At 37.7% G+C, this 16,571-nt stretch overlaps 1 protein-coding gene across 1 annotated transcript in view; it reads right to left on the bottom strand.

Annotated features, from left to right (window-relative positions):
• Positions 1 to 15,367, bottom strand: part of LOC126979457 (retina and anterior neural fold homeobox protein 2-like) — a 36,228-nt gene extending 20,861 nt beyond the window's left edge. Inside the window, exons 1-4 of the mRNA XM_050828781.1 lie at positions 15,308 to 15,367; positions 7,898 to 7,910; positions 1,085 to 1,236; positions 392 to 532 (exon numbers count right to left, since the gene is read on the bottom strand). Of these exons, the coding sequence (XP_050684738.1) occupies positions 392 to 532; positions 1,085 to 1,236; positions 7,898 to 7,910; positions 15,308 to 15,367 (366 nt within the window). The remainder of the gene's footprint in view (positions 1 to 391; positions 533 to 1,084; positions 1,237 to 7,897; positions 7,911 to 15,307) is intronic.
• Positions 15,368 to 16,571: the final 1,204 nt, after the last annotated feature.

Raw genomic sequence — 16,571 nt, 5'->3', positions numbered from 1 at the left:
GAAAAATATAAATGGTCCCGAAATGAAACCTTGTGGAACTCCTTAAGAAATAACCTTTTGTCAGAATTAAATTTTAAGCATATCACGACTGTGTGTTTGTTTATGCAATACGAGGTTGTGACTATCAAACTATATCAAAGCCTTTTCTAAATCAATAAACACTGTACTGCAATGGCGATATTTTGTCTTACTTTTGTTAATAAAGCTGCAGTGGTAGTGTTACTTATAATTTTGTATGTTAATAGCTTGAAATCATATGGTTCTACAGATATAAAATGTAATCAGCGTCTAGGTACCTACTTATGTACGAGTATATGGGTAGTAGACCATGACCTCTAAGCTTATAGTAGTAAATAACCGAACGTAGCTTGGTGTGCGTAGCAGTACTGACCTGCACTCTGGCCTCGCTGAGGTCGAGCCGCACGGCCAGCTCTTCACGCGTGAACACGTCGGGGTACTGCGTCTTGTCGAAGGCACGTTCCAGCTCGTGCAGCTGGTACGTCGTGAACGTAGTTCGGCTGCGGCGCACCTGCTTGACGACACACGAACACACATATACATGTGGTACGTACACACATTAAGTGACACAAACAGACTCTAGTCCTAGGTGATGTCATCGTAATTAGATTTCTGTAGGTACAGTATGTGTAGCAGAAACCTGAGACCTTTAAGAAATATCTACGCTTATTTGAATTTGGTGACGGTCCACTTTGTATGACGTCATTCTGTCGGATCCGCAAATTTTGGTTGAACTCGATCAACGAAACTAAATTGAATGTGATCTAGTAGTTATTTAGAGAGGCAACTATGGACTCGAACAGCAGAAGACAGGACAGAATGGAAATCTTTGGAGGAGGCCTTTGTTGGAAGACAAGCTGTAGGTACCCAAGTAATGACCATTGCTGATACTTATTTAAAGCCCCTTTTACTTTATTTCATTAGTATTATGTAAAATAAGTACAGCAATAAATGATTTTTATTTTATTTATTAATAGTTAGAATAGTTGACTGTTGTCACCACAGGGATTTGTGCAGCTTGTGTCAACATTGTTGGGACAAGATGAAGTAATGCTTAGCAAGTTACCTTGCGAGGCCGGCTTGAGTCGAGCTGCTCCAGCTGGTCTAGCTGATCTAGCTGGTCCCCGCGCTCGGCCACCACCTCCGACGCCTGGTCTGGCTCGTGATCAGGCTCGTGCTCGGAGTCCGAGTGGACGCTCTCACTCTTCAGATCCATCGCTCCATCTGCGATATGTTATTTGTTATTCATTTTCAAAGTTCATTGAATAAAATGTTCAGCGCTAGTGACTATTTGAGAAACGCTTTGTTGATTCAGGTTCATCTGTTTTGTGTAAATTTAATCCTATGTAAACCATTTCAATGGAAAGTAAAAAAAACATTTCGCAAACAAAATTTTTACTTTCGTCCATATTCGTAGAGGCATAAGCTTCTTTCTACGTAATGTTTTGTAATGAGTTACTTTATGAAATTAATTGATAAGTACAAGAGTATGTAATATTCATTCGTTCTGTTTGCCACTATGGACTCATCTGACTGGGCGACCAGCAGGTTCCTTACTCTACAAGGTACTGATGATTCGTATAATATATTCTCCTAAGCACGACGTGTCGCAGGGCCGCGCGTGCGGCGCACATAGTCGTTCTTTCGCCGGTTCCCATCGTCCTGACATCGATCTCGTAATCCGCACACAACTGGCTCAATAATACTTGTACCCTTCCCTGCATGTCAAACTAATTGTGCAAGGGCCGACGCCACTACAGACTCTGTGCTTAGAGCGGTAGGGTCCAATGTCGCATGTTAGGGGGCCGCTCGCAGCGAGGTTGGACAAACAAAACGCACGTTTTTATAAAGCACTTAACGTCAGGAGAAGTTAGTTGCGCTATTTATTTATACTAAATAGTATTTTTGTATCGGCTTTGTAATTTTTGTCGGGAATTAGCCGAACAATGCGAGATTACAACTTATTACATCGGGGTCACCCCCTGTGTACCTGCACTCGCGGGGGGAGGGGGCTATACAAATTGAATTAGTTATAGTTCTGTGTGAGCAGTTCGAGCCCCATCCGACAACAATGCGATACGACGGTGATCCGTGATTTTAATGCGACACTCGGCTGACTGTTACCAATCTGTTTACTTTGATAACAGTAGTGCCAGCTACAATTCCTTTTAAGTATTGTCTCTGTTCTTTATAGAACTTGTCTTGTATCTCAATAATTGTGGCGGCCATTTCAGTGTTCAAATAGCTAGATGCAAAACTCAATAATTATATCTACCTATTTCTGCCGTGAAGCAGTAATGTGTTAGCATTACTGTGTTGTGAAGGGCGCCGCAGCTAGTGAAATTACTGTGCAAATGAGTCTCAAGGTGACGAGCGCAATTGTAGTGTTGCTCAGAATTTTTGGGGTTTTTCAAGAATCCTGAGCGGCACTTCATTGTAATGGGCAATGCGTATCAATTATCATCAGCTGAACGTCCTGCTCGTCTCGTCCATAGAAAAATGGTCGTTATTTTCCATAAAAAGATAAAAAAAACCTACGTGTACTCTAGGATTCATACTTTGTCTAAAAAAAATATTTTGTCGTGTTGTGTTGTTTGATATATTTATATTAGGCACTTTTTATACTGGAGGATGAATATTTTAGCTTAGATATACTGTTAATAATACAACTAGAGTCAAAATATTACTATTCCAATGCAAGTATAAGAAACTTTTGGAAACTATCCATCCAATCTGAATTCTCCAGTAAATAAAAAACAAGAATATCTGTTTAAGAATACATAGAAATAAACTATTGCAAGACGTCGTAGAGTTCAGCCAATATTCATATGGGAAACTTTGTCAAAAGAGTGCTCTAGTCATTGAAATACCGTTTACACAATAATTAATTAAAAAAATTCATAGTACTTACTTCAAAATTGAGGGATTTTAAAGAGAGTTTGGGGTATACTCATACTAAGACTTAATATAGCGACGTATAACAACGCCTTCAGAGCACTGTTGGAGCTGCCACGATTTGTAGAGCGTCAACTTTGCACACGCAGAGGTCGACAGCTATAGCACCGTTCTACGCAAAAAAACGGCTTCTATACTCCGCCGAATACGAGGCAGCAGTAATACTTACTTGAATTATTATTATCTGGCGATAGCCGACAGCGGGTACTGTCCTTACGTTGGCCATATAATAAAAAGACATATGTCCCGTCATAGTGATAATTATAAACACAATTAGATTATAAGTTTACTAACAATGGATTGTAGTTATCTGAAAATAACTTTGTTAATAAAATTGTAATCTTATAGTGTTGATTTCCCAAATACGTTGATTCTTAAATAAAGTTTGAAATCCTTATATCTTACTTGTATAAGAGAGAGATGCGCGGGGTGAAGAAGAAAATCCTGGCTGACAACTGCTTTGTCTCACCGGTGATTGGGACGGATTCAAGAGGCACTTGAAGAAAAATACGTTTTACAAATACATTTAACAACTCCGGCCTCTGATAAAATAGGATACTTGGACCAAATGTTATGTTGGGCAGTTTTAGTTCTTATTGTTATGTATCTTATAGTTAAAAACTGGAAACATCCATTAAAACGTTATCTTAAAGATTAAAGCTTAGATACGTCTAGATAGAGTCTCTTGCTGCTAGACAACCGATAAAACAGGCAAGGTTTATTACTTTAGTCTGCGTGACAAGCTAAGTCTTGCACTCGCGATTTGTATGTCACTTTGTGTTTTTGATTTGCGCGGATAGCTCAAAATAGAGGTTGATTATCAAGCTCAATTTTTTTAGACGCTTTCACAACTGTCACAGTCCATCTAGGCGTATTAATGATCTAAGGGTTAAAGTATGAATTTTTATGTACCAAAAACTACAATTTTTTTTTCATATGTATTAAGGCATATGTTTCTGGTGTCTGACTGGAAGATCAGTTTATGTCTTTGTGATACAACTCTGTGGACCTTTACTCAACACAACACACAGTGGGAGGCTCCTTTGCACAGGATGCCGGCTAGGTTGTGGGTACCATAACGGCGCCTATTTCTGCCGTGAAGCAGTAATGTGTAAACATTACTGTGTTTCGGTCTGAAGGGCGCCGTAGCTAGTGAAATTACTGGGCAAATGAGACTTAATATCTTATGTCTCAAGGTGACGAGCGCAACTGTTGTGCCGCTCAGAATTTTTGGGTTTTCAAGAATCCTGAGTGGCACTACATTGTAATGGGCAAGGCGTATCAATTTCCATCACCTGAACGTCATGCTCGTCTCGTCCCTTTTTTCATAAAAAAAAACCCTGTGATGTTATTTTGTAAATGATTGAACATTGTAGTAGTCATTCGGAGCTACGTACAAAGGAATTATCTTACCTTTGTCACTACAGAATTACATGAAAGGCAGAAGTAATTTTAAACTTGGACTAACTTTACATTGCGTTTATTAATAAAACAGTTACTATTGAAATGCTGTAAAATCCACGAGAGGTCTCGTGCCAGAAATTTAGCGAGTCAACTTCTCTTGAAGATGCCTCGTGTAGAGGCGAAACACGTGCCGAATTGATTAAAGACAGAATTAAGCAGAATTAACACTCAATAATTATCCCATTGACAGAAAATCATAAAATTTATCACAGTTCTTAGTAAAAAAATAGATAACTTCGACGTCTAAACTAACAAAATTTCATGTCATCACGGTACCATCGGTGTGAGAGACAGACGCGCACTTGTCCATTTGTTCATTGTTAATGAGAAAATGTGAGGAGAAGAGGAAGACTTTCACCTGATGGTTAGTAATACGCCCCGCCCGTCACACTACAGTGCCGATCAGGATTCTTGAAAAACGCAGTACTTTGCCGAGTATTGCTAATTAAATCACCTATTACTCATTATTTACGAGTTCCGGCGCTCTTTAAAACGAAATACAAACAATCTTTGTACATTACTACTTCACGACAGAGAGAGGCATCGCTATAATGGGGTACTACAGATATTTATAATAGCCGGTACTAAATACTCCTCACAAGAAAATCCTCTGATTGGCTTTACCCACTAGTTAAATATAAATATTTATAATATAATATTTTTTTTATTACAGGTCACATTCTTACAAAAGGGTGGTACATTAGGTAGACAATATGTGACGTCCAGCAAGGGCACAGCAATGTTTTATATAAAACTAGCTGACCCGGCAAACATTGTTTTGCCATATATAAAGTATAATTCACGCGATAGTTTTATAAGTAATAAAATATTGCCTGTAGATCATTTTGTTCTATTGTTAATAGTTTTAGCAGCGCACGCAAAAATAGGTTTTCGATTTTACACCTTGTGTTACAAAATAGCAATTTTCTTAGGAATCCCTAATTTTGAAAAAAAAAAGCCTTCCTCAATAAATGGACTACCCAACACTGAAAGAATCATTCAAATCGGACCAGTAGTACCAGAGATTAGCGCGTTCAAACAAACAAACAAACACTGCAGCTATATAATATTAGTATAGATTTATAAGTTTCAAACAAATTAATATTGAGAAGTAAGAATACATATTATTAACTATTATTATTAATGTATCAATATATTTCTACATTTTTCTAACTTTCACACTAAGTATAATTAAAAAGATTATGTTAATCATAGAAGTTTTGTAACTAAGAAATTTTTAAGGTCTTTTTTAAATAAAGAAGGCTTCTCTTTATATATAGTTTAATTTGAAATGTGACATACTTGTATGGGGTAATTTTAATTTATTAAAATTTCTATTATTTATTGAGTATACTCAACCCTACATAATAACAAGCCAAAAGAAAAATTTTTGGACTTATAAGTCCAAATTATTTTTTAACAAATTTACATGCTTCTAGGATAGGTTGAAGAAACAGTTAGAATTTTGTGTTTAATAAATTATGGTGAATATTTTCTAAAATTCTGATATATTTTTTCTATCGGATAAATATATCTTTTATAAACAGCCTGGCGTCAAATAATCAGATACCGTCTTCGGGATCGAATTAGGTATATGAATATCAATAAAAACTTCTAAGTGATCAAAATAAACATCGTTTGATATCAAAGACGATTTTCTATAAACCAATTTGCCCGCTAACGATGTGATGACACTGCGAGCTGTTAGCGACACACGGTGGGAAGATCTCGCAGCTAGGGACGACCGTCGCGAACATTCTGTGGACGGCTGATGGTAATCCTGCCAAATTGGCACTCGAGGCAGCCGGCTACGCTCCAATAGCGACTCTATATCGCCGCAATACAGCCGATATCGAATGGCGGGTGGTGGCTCAGCTTGGACCGATCCTCTTTACAAGCTCTTCATGCTTTACATGATTGACGATAACTTCTCCAGCCAATGCCGACTGCATTAGCTGTCAATACTCAATATTGTTCGTTAGTCGTTCATCCCTAATCAATCATAGCACACGATTTATTGTAAATGAAATTAAATTGATATCAATGTCGTTTATCGTCCTCAATTCATATATTTGAGATGTACGGAGGTTTTTAAACTGAAGTGAAAAAGTATCGCCATTACGTCAAAGACGGTATTTGCTGTTATTAAATAGGTTTTGTTAAAATGAATAACAGTGTCTTCTTAAATGTGTTTAATTTTGAGATTTAATTTATTTAAACTAATATTATAAAGAGGAAACATTTGTGTTTTTGTATGTGTGTTTGTTATGTTATCACACAAAAACTACTGGACGGATTTCACATATTCTTTCACCATTAGAAAGCTGCGTCTTCACTGAGTGATATTTATTACATTATCAAAAAATAGAGAATTTTTCCTCTACAGTATTATAGAACGTATCAATATCTACAGAAAGGTCCGCGATACCATATGTCCTACTACTATGGTGTACTATTACATTTTAAAAATTGATACAAGTGTCGTCAAAAATCAAACCATATTATTCATACCTCTGTAGTAATCCTTATCCCATTAAATTATATTTTACTGGCTGACCCAGCAGACTTCGTACTGCGTCAATGGATAAATAAAAACAAAGACAAAACTTAAGATTTATCAATCTACATAATATAGTTTGTTGTCAAATGTCAAACAAAATTGTTTGCGTTCAGAAATTTAATTTGTGACAAAGCTTAAGATTTATTAATCTACATAAAAATAATCTGATAGCTAGTTAACAACTGTAGTTAATCTACCTACTATAGTTACCTAAAATTATGTTTACTTTTTACCTCCTGAAAAAGTTAGAAAGATATAAAAAATCTAAGTGGTTATTCATTTTCAACTATTCTTTCAATTTGATTTCTCAACGATGGGGGAACATCAAAATTGTTGTTTTTATTTTCATGTTTATTCCAACCTTTTAAACCTTCCCTCCACAAATAATTCAAGACCAAAATTAGCCAAATCGATCCAGCCGTTCTCGAGTTTTAGCGACGAAAGACATAACGAATGTATAAGTGCAGTCGTGTAGCGGTGCACCCGCTTTCTATTCCGCCCCATCTTTCTATTTTCCTGTGCATGCGAACGACGACGTAGGCAGCCGCTAGTAATATATTAAATACAAAATAAAAATGTATTAATGAGATTTTCTTTTTCACACAAAATGTAAGTTTACTAATTATGAAATACTTATTTCTGTGAATTGGTATTGCAATCAATGTGATGGATAAAATAAGCTATCGACTGGCATTTATTGATGTTTACCAGTTAGTATACCAGTGGGAGGTTCTTTTGCACAGGATGCCGGCTAGATTATGAGTACCACAACGGCGCCTATTCCTGCCGTGAAGCAGTAATGTGTAATCATTATTGTGTTTCGGTCTGAAGGGCGCCGCAGCTAGTAAAATTACTGGGCAAATGAGACTTAAGATCTTATGTCTCAAGGAGAGCGAGCACAATCGTAGTGCCGCTCAGAATTTTTCGGTTTCTCAAGAATCCTGAGCGGCACTGCATTGTAACGGACAGGGCGTATCAATTACCATCAGCTGAAATCCTGGTCGTCAGCGCAAGCGTATAGCGATACAGCAATGATACGTCCGTTATCCATCGCCGATTTCTTGAATGCGCACCACTACTACACGAAACCGATTTATATTACCTTTCGCATGAGCTGCACACTGTTGTCCACATTCATTCATCCACATCGATACAAATGTTAAATTCGCCACCTAACTTTTTACAATTTAATAATTTAATTCAATTTATAATTGTCTTCAACAGTTTTACACCTACCAACCCATTCAAGACCGAAACATAAAAAATAAAAACAACAAGCCATTATGTTCACAAAGCATCCTTCAACAAACAAGGAGTCCCAGCTCTGAAGGTTGATGCATCCAATATACGATAACTTGTATGTTTACAGTTTATTCTTTATAACTTTTTATGGCATAATTTATATTACTCAAACGCAACTCATGTATTGGATTGGATGCGTTACAAACTAATTTGTTATGTATATTACAGCCATTGTAAAATACTCTATTTGATTGAAAAGAGTGGCCGTTGAGTTTCTTGTATGTTCTTCTCATGAGCTCAACTTTTTCCGAATATATAGTAAATTTATTAATTTAAAAGAAATTTTTGTAGTGACGATTTAAAAGCGCTTAGTTTAAGCCTAATTGGGTAAAATTTATTTTACTTTGATGCTTCAGAATGGTAGACAATCATATAAAAACCGCCATTGAGGAACTTGAACAAAAGTTAGAAACGTTTGGAATACTCACATCAGGATAACATTCAAAGCGCAACCACCACCACCAAAAATTGAATTAAAACCAAATGGTAATTATTGGAATTTGCTCTAGTGGTTTTTATATTATTTATATTTTTTTTGTAAGTATAACGTATAATTAAATATAATATAAACTATATAATTTGACGTTCATTTTTTTCGTAAAACTAGTTTTAAATTTTTACAATTTTATACCCCACAACTGCAATATCTAAACGCATTATTGAGCCGTAGGTGGCCGTAGTGGGTGAGTCTCCAGTAGCTCGTAGCATGTAACGTGTCGTGTCGTAGCATAAGTCTACGCTGCTCAAAGAACTTTGTAGAAGATTGTATGTGACTCGCTAACATACAATATGTCTCCGCTACAACAGACTATGTTCGGAGCTGTAGATCGGAAGATGGTTATCACCGTAGTATAAATGTGTAGTCCCGTAGTGTATTCGTCATGGTGTTCACTTTAGAGTAATATGTGAATGCTACGAGTTGGGATTTTATATTGTATTACTTATGCGGGAAAAGTAGTATCTTGGCGCTCGCTGTTGCGGTTGAATTAGAGCCGTTTGCCCATTTAAAAATAATGCGTGATTTTTTTCGTAAATGAAACTGTTGTTTGAGTGCGAATAGTTTACTTGTCGCTCGCAAATTATGATTATCGCACGTAAATTTAGATAAACTGCGCGACATGAAGTTTGACTACTCTCGTCATGTACGCCGAAGCGTTGTTATGCGACACTGACGAAAAATTACAAGCGGCAAGCGGCAGCTAAAGCTGTTCAGCAAAAATTAAGATATTTTGTTTGGGTGATGTTAATGCATTCGCGATATAGCTCTGCACGTACGGACTGACTTCCATCTGTTTCAGTCTCTGTAACTGTCAAAAATACTTGTCGCGTTGTTTGATCAGTTTGATTAACATACATAAAGGTTACGAGTACCTACCGCTTCCTTGCTACAAGGAATATTTTGTGGTTGCGCCGCAATGTTACGCATACAATAATAATAATTCTTTATTTGCTTAGTGCGTGTATAAAAATTAACATAAAATACTGTACGACATTAGCCTAAAAGGGCATGCAAGTTACATGACCTCCACGTTATTGGAACGAAGTTCCTTACGGCAGGCTTGGAGGAGATAGGGATTTTGCTGCGGGACCGAACTGAAAAACCGTAAGAAAAAATCCGTGGAAAAAAGTGCGTGCAATAAAACCGTTAAATGAGACGTGCGCAGGCGCGACAGTTGCATACACAAGCGAGTAGTGTATATATTATCAATATTATTATATTAATTTATGATAACGATTATAGCAATATTAGAACGTTTTTTTTTGCAATTTGTGTCGATTCTACATTAGCCGAAGGAACTTCGTTCGTACCTGGTGTCCCACGACACCACATCATTTTATATGATAATAAAATTAAAACATTACAGCACATGATATTTCATTGTTACTTATCAAATTTACATCTACACAAAATATACATATCATCCATATGTTTTCAAAGTTAAACACAAGATTGTAGAAAGAAAATCACAAATTTAAAAAGTCAGATACAGCATATAAATTGTAATTAATTAGCCAATCATAATATAGTTGAGTTTGGAAAGGATCGATATTCAACATTTTAATAGTATCGGAAAGATTATTAAATATTTGAATACACATGGCATGACAATTTTTAGTATACAAAGTAGTCATTCACCAAACGCAGAGCGAATACACACTTTAGCACCTCAAGCAAGTTTCTAGAGGATTAGTGGGGGCCCCCAGCTGCAGTTGCAGCTATTGTTTCGTCATAACAAATTTTCATTTTTAATCTATACTAATATTATAAAGCTGCAGTGTTTGTTTGTTTGTTTGAACGCGCTAATCTCTGGTACTACTGGTCCGATTTGAATGATTCTTTCAGTGTTGGGTAGTCCATTTATCGAGGAAGGCTATGTTTTTTTTTCAAAATTAGGGATCCGTAATAAAATTGCTATTTTGTAACACAAGGTGTAAAATCGAAAACCTATTTTTGCGTGCGCTGCAAGAACTATTGACTATTGTTCTATTGAACAAAATGATGTACAGGCTATAATATAGGCAATATTTAATTACTTATAAAACTATCGCGTGAATTATACTTTATATGGCAAAACAACGTTTGCCGGGTCAGCTAGTATCATATGTTTCCCTACGCACACGACGGCGTGTACACAATCTGTAACAAGCTCGGATGCTGGCTCCTACTTGTTCCCGTAACTGTTTGTTATAGTTTACAAGAAACTCTAGAATATGTGCGGCTGCTTGTTTCGACACAGCGAGTGATGAGTGACAGATTCATAGTGCGGGGATTTATTAATATTATGTGTTCTCAGTACTGAAGTTGAAGTGGCCCCGGTGTCGGCAGGGGGCGCCACTGTTCATAGTACGCGCGCACCGAACCGTGACAATTACAATATTTAGTTTGCACACAATATAAAGAGCGCGGCACTCAGCGCAATCGATATTGACACGTAATAACTCGCATTAGTGTTCATTCTACCGTCAACTATTATATATTTTAATAAGCCCGATTTCGCCACTCGGATTATTTTCAATAGACAATTATAGTTCTTAATAGTAGAAACACACAGACTAGATTGGTGTGCAAGGGTGATCACAATACGCCAACGGGGGGTCTCAGTGAAGGCTTGGAAGAAGCTGTCGAATATTACATCAGGATGTAATTAAAGATTATTTATAGTTGTATGAGTTCATATTCAATGTTGATAAGCTGTTAACTGCGGGCTACTCACCGCACCCATAGTGCCCCAGTACATGTAGTGGCTGCGTTGAAGCTCATGGCGTTCTTTTTTTTTATTTTTATAAACAGACCAGACACTCAATACTTTCACAAAGAGCGGCAGTTTGATATCAATAATGAGTAAATAATTGAAATTCAATTTTTTTTATTTAAAATAGGATATTTATTTATTTACGGTGTGTGTGGTTTGATGCATCTACTGTACCATGGCCTACATATTATTATTGTTGATACAGTAGTAGTCGGCCGTGACTCTTGTTTTTACGTATTAATTCACATTTATTTTGAGTATTTGTAGTTTGAGTGTTATTGCTGCATCACTTTACATATATTGTAACTGAAATCAATTGTGAGTGATTATCACAATGAGTTTCTTGCCATTTATTCTTATTAAAGCTCAACCCTCAAAGGCAGTGGGAATACGAGAGAAAAGTCATTTCCTTGACCTGCATGAATGGAGTGATTTTGATTTGATTACCCTAAAGGATTGAGCTTTTGATTACTGTTAGTAAAAATATACTTTTAATTTCAAGTTTAAGCAGAATTGTCAAATTGTAAGTAGAAGTATTTGGTGAGTTTTGCATGATATGTAGATTAGGATTATTTTATTGTTGTTTGCTGAGTTCTCGTAACAGGTTTCGTCATGCTCGCTTAAATGTCACTGCTTGTGGCGGCGACATGGGACGGGTCTTCCCCTTCCCTAGAATATGGTTGAGGGAGGCGATGGCTGGCTCATGCGTCATGCTCGTGAACGGGCGCTGCTTGTGATGGCAGGATAATCCTGTTGCCGAAGACTCGGTTTCAGAGTCTTAAAAGTTGTATTCATTTACATTTACTCGTGTAAGGCATTGACGTTAGAGTATGTCTGTTGCATTATTTTACATATTACATTGTAATTCAAATGATTTGTAAATAGATGGAAATGTAAATCTTGATTTAAAAGAGTGGCAATGAGTTTCTTGCTACTTCTTCTCATTAGCTCAACCCTTTACGAAGTAGCGGTAGATTCAATAAGAAAAATATTTTTTTGACATTCATAAGTGTCATTTTCTTGACTAAAGAACAACTACATGAATAAAGTTACTTTGATGTGATTTGATTTGATGTGACTTATTGAAAGTCAAATAGTACAACACATACGAATAAGTATGCCTCAGACCTGCGAAGAACGGGCGCAAGAAACTCAGCCTTTCTTTTTTTTTTCATAAAAATATAGATATGATGTTATTACAATAAAACTTATTATTTAATAGCCTGAGGGCTGTCGCTCCATTTCCAACCTGTGGTTTCATTAAAAAAGTAATTTATGTTGTACTAACCTTTACTACTCAAATTTCTTTTAATAATTCTTTTGAATTACGTAACACATTTTGCTTTGAACATTTCCTGGTATCTTTTTGTAAAAGCATATACATTGAACCAACTAACTCGACATAGCCGAGTAGTTTAACATGTAAGCATTATTGTCTTTCGGTCTGAAGTACGCCGTAGCTAATGAAATTACTGGGCAAATAAGACTTGACAGCTTATGTCTCAAGGTGACGAGCGCAGTTGTAGTGACGCTCAGAATTTTTGGGTTTTTCAATAATCCTGAACGTCCTGCTCGTTTCGTCCCTCGTATTCAAAGTCAAAGTTCTTTATTTGCCAGATTTTCTAGTAAAGTAGTTACAAATTTAAGAGTAGGCACATGTTTCGTCTTGACAGACAAACAAAAATTTCAGTGGTTACGTTTTATAATATTATAACCTAACACAATCAATAATTACCGCTTCATTTAATCTTACCAACGTAAAGCCATAACTTAAAAAGCCTACAATATACAATTAGAATGATTAATTTAATGTTCTTGGTGTTAACAATAACATTATAATATAATGAAAGGACTATACACTGCGTCTGTTGTTTCTCACTGTCTCAGGATGGTTAAATAATATTTAATTAGTCATTAAAGAAGTTGCATGTAAAACATATTTACGTAAATGTAATGAAAAATTTTTAGGAAGTATATATACTTATTTATTTATTTATTTATTTATTAGGAAGACCAACAGCTATTAGCTACCTTATATGTTAATTTACATAACTGTGAGCCAATTATAGGTCTCCGCCAGTAGCTACAGAATAATTAATTTCAACGATACTAATAAACACTAAAGTAAACTAATAAAATACAATGCACAATTTAAATCAATTAAATAATTAAAACAGTTAGTACACCACTAAAGATTCAGTGACATAACAGTACTACTTTTAACTACTATCTTAATACTTATTAAAGAAACACCGGCTTAACATGCTCCTCGCTGACATAAATATCCCTAGATAATTTATTAAAATTATTGCTTGCTCGCCAAATGAATGTATTTTGTCTATAGTTGGTACTAGTATGAGGAAGATATAAAAGTGGGTTGAACCTAAGCGGCCTAGACGGGATTCTGAGTCTAATTAAGGATAAAAGTTCGGGACAGTCAATAAAACCAGAGGTATCGCGACGGAGGAGAGATACAGCGTATCCCGATGCAAACCAGCCCCTATTTTCTCATGATATCATCACAATAAACGTTAAATACAAATGTTAATACAATAAATCTTACGTACGGATGCGGCTCTCGTTATCCGTAATTTTTAAGTTTATCAAGACAGGTCTTTTTATCGCTGTTTTGGGTTTTAGTTGTAGGAACATACAGCAAGAGGTATTCTTTAATTTATTAAATTAACCTACTGACCAGATTAGAGACAACAAGAAATAAAATAATTCCTAAACACTCAGTCAGTTCCTACTAAAAACTCGAGCACCTACGGTGAAGTGCTACGTCGTAGTCGTCACTTACCGTGTTATCGCGTCAATACTAAAGTTGCGATCCGGTTTATTGTTTTGGCTTTAATAATGACTAATCCTATCAGGTTCCATTCCACAGAAATGAGTTTTTATTCATATCCATGCATGAGAATTAGCGAAAAATTATTAAGACATATGTGTTAAAGAAAGGCAGAAACAAGAATTGAGATTTAATTATTTTTCATCATTTTATGGTTTATGGTCATCAAATATAAATTATAATTAGGTCACAGCACTATCGCATTCCAGAAATGAGGAGCGCTACACGGCTACTATGATACGATCAAACGTTAATGTTTGTAGACAGGTAGGCCTACTAAGCTACGTAGGTATCTCTTTAGTACAGCCAATGTTTATTTCGATGAGGTTATCAGTAGGTACATACAAAAGAAACTGGCATTACAACCTTCTATTAGCCCGTGACCATGTCAAGACATGAACACCTTCAGATTGCGACGGGGGTGATCACTTGCACTCAAGGATGAAAGACCAGGGGAGCTCCCGATAGCAATCACCTGAATGGGTGACGGCGACTCTGCTGAAAGAGGCTTTTTTATTACAATAAGGGACGAGATGAGCAGGACGTTCAGCTGATGGTAATTGATACGGCGTGCCCATTACAATGTAGTGCCGCTCAGGATTCTTGAAAAACCCAAAAATTGTGAGCAGCACTACAATCATCACCATGAGACATAAGATGTTAAGTCTGATTTGCCCAGAAATTTAATTTCACTAGCTACGGCGCCCTTCAGACCGAAACACAATAATGCTTACACATTACGTACTGTTTTACGGCAGCAATAGGAGCCGTTGTGGAACAGGCTATCTGGAAATTGTAAACAACGACAACCGCTAAACCAGTTGTAGGTATACCTATTGAGTTTACAGTGCATAGCACGTTGTGGCTTCATTTAGTGCACTTCCTCGTGTACGTACCACGGGAGACGCGCCGGTGACCCAGGATGCTGTCGATGGTATGCGCTGCCCCGCGCCGCGCGCTCGCCATGTCTCCGCCGCCCACGGCAGTCCACATGCACCAGCCCCGACACCCACACCAACTGTAGACACCTTCCGCGTGACCCGGATTCACCGACACCACTATACATACGCCTATAACTGTTTGTATTCCGTCGTCAGTTCTGCTGCAGCAACAATTGTTTATTAATCACACATTTACGTAGTTGGTAGAGACAGTGACGTCACAAGTATGACGTGTACAACCGGGGAACTCTCGCGGAACTGTGAGCGAGAGCCGCACCGCAACAACGTGCACGATGTGGCTGGGAGGACACGCCCCGCGCTGCCATCCCTCTCACACGTATAGCGCGGTCGTGATGGTGTCCCTCTCGTGCGCCCCGCCTCAGCCTGCCATTGGTCGTCGTGCGGCCACTCCCCCCGGTGCACACTGCTCCGTGAGCGCATGGAGCTCAGGACACGCGGCTCGCTCGAACTCACAACAGCCACCAATCGGTAATTCTCCAACCTGTTTGTGGTCAAATAAGTTAGCAATATGACCCGATAGGTTCTCCCCACACGTCACGCACAGGAAGTGTACCCTTACCTTTACCTTAACACTTTAACAGCCGATCACGTACTGTGTACGGGCAGTGTCGATCAACTCGGTACGCCGATCACGTACTCCGTACGGCTTTGACTTTCCTATCGTCTGTTTAAATACCACGTGCCCGGTGCGTGAATGGCGTGTAACCCCGGTGTAGAATGACTCTTTATCTACGCACACATGTATGATTCACCGACGGGAGGTGCGGGGTGGAGACAGGACAAGCGATCTTTCACGGCGCGTCGCCAGTGCGCCCACGCCACTAACGTGAGAGTACGTCCTTGCATTTTGGCGCGAAATGGCTTCCGCTCGGCGCAGTTACCGGCTCGATTCTAAAGAAATTCTTGATGCTTTGGTAAATGATGTTGACTCAGACATTGAGGAAGACCCGGAAATTCAAATTGAAGGTAAATTATTGTATTTTATTATTGTATTTTTATTCAAATATACCCTTTTTGCGACGTATAGATTTTTATTAGTGTTTTCTCTCTCCAGAGGTAATTCAAGACTTACAAGAGGTGGTATCGGTCCAAGATGAAGTAAATGATGATGCTGACATGTCAGAAAACGTATCTGAACCAGACCAGGGACGGAGCCGGGGTCGCTCGAGACCTACACTTCGTGGCAGAACGAGATCGCGCGGCGGACG

This window comes from Leptidea sinapis, chromosome 1, assembly GCF_905404315.1.
Source record: "Leptidea sinapis chromosome 1, ilLepSina1.1, whole genome shotgun sequence".
NCBI classification, from domain to species: domain Eukaryota; kingdom Metazoa; phylum Arthropoda; class Insecta; order Lepidoptera; family Pieridae; genus Leptidea; species Leptidea sinapis.
This window is presented reverse-complemented; position numbering and strand designations above follow the sequence as displayed.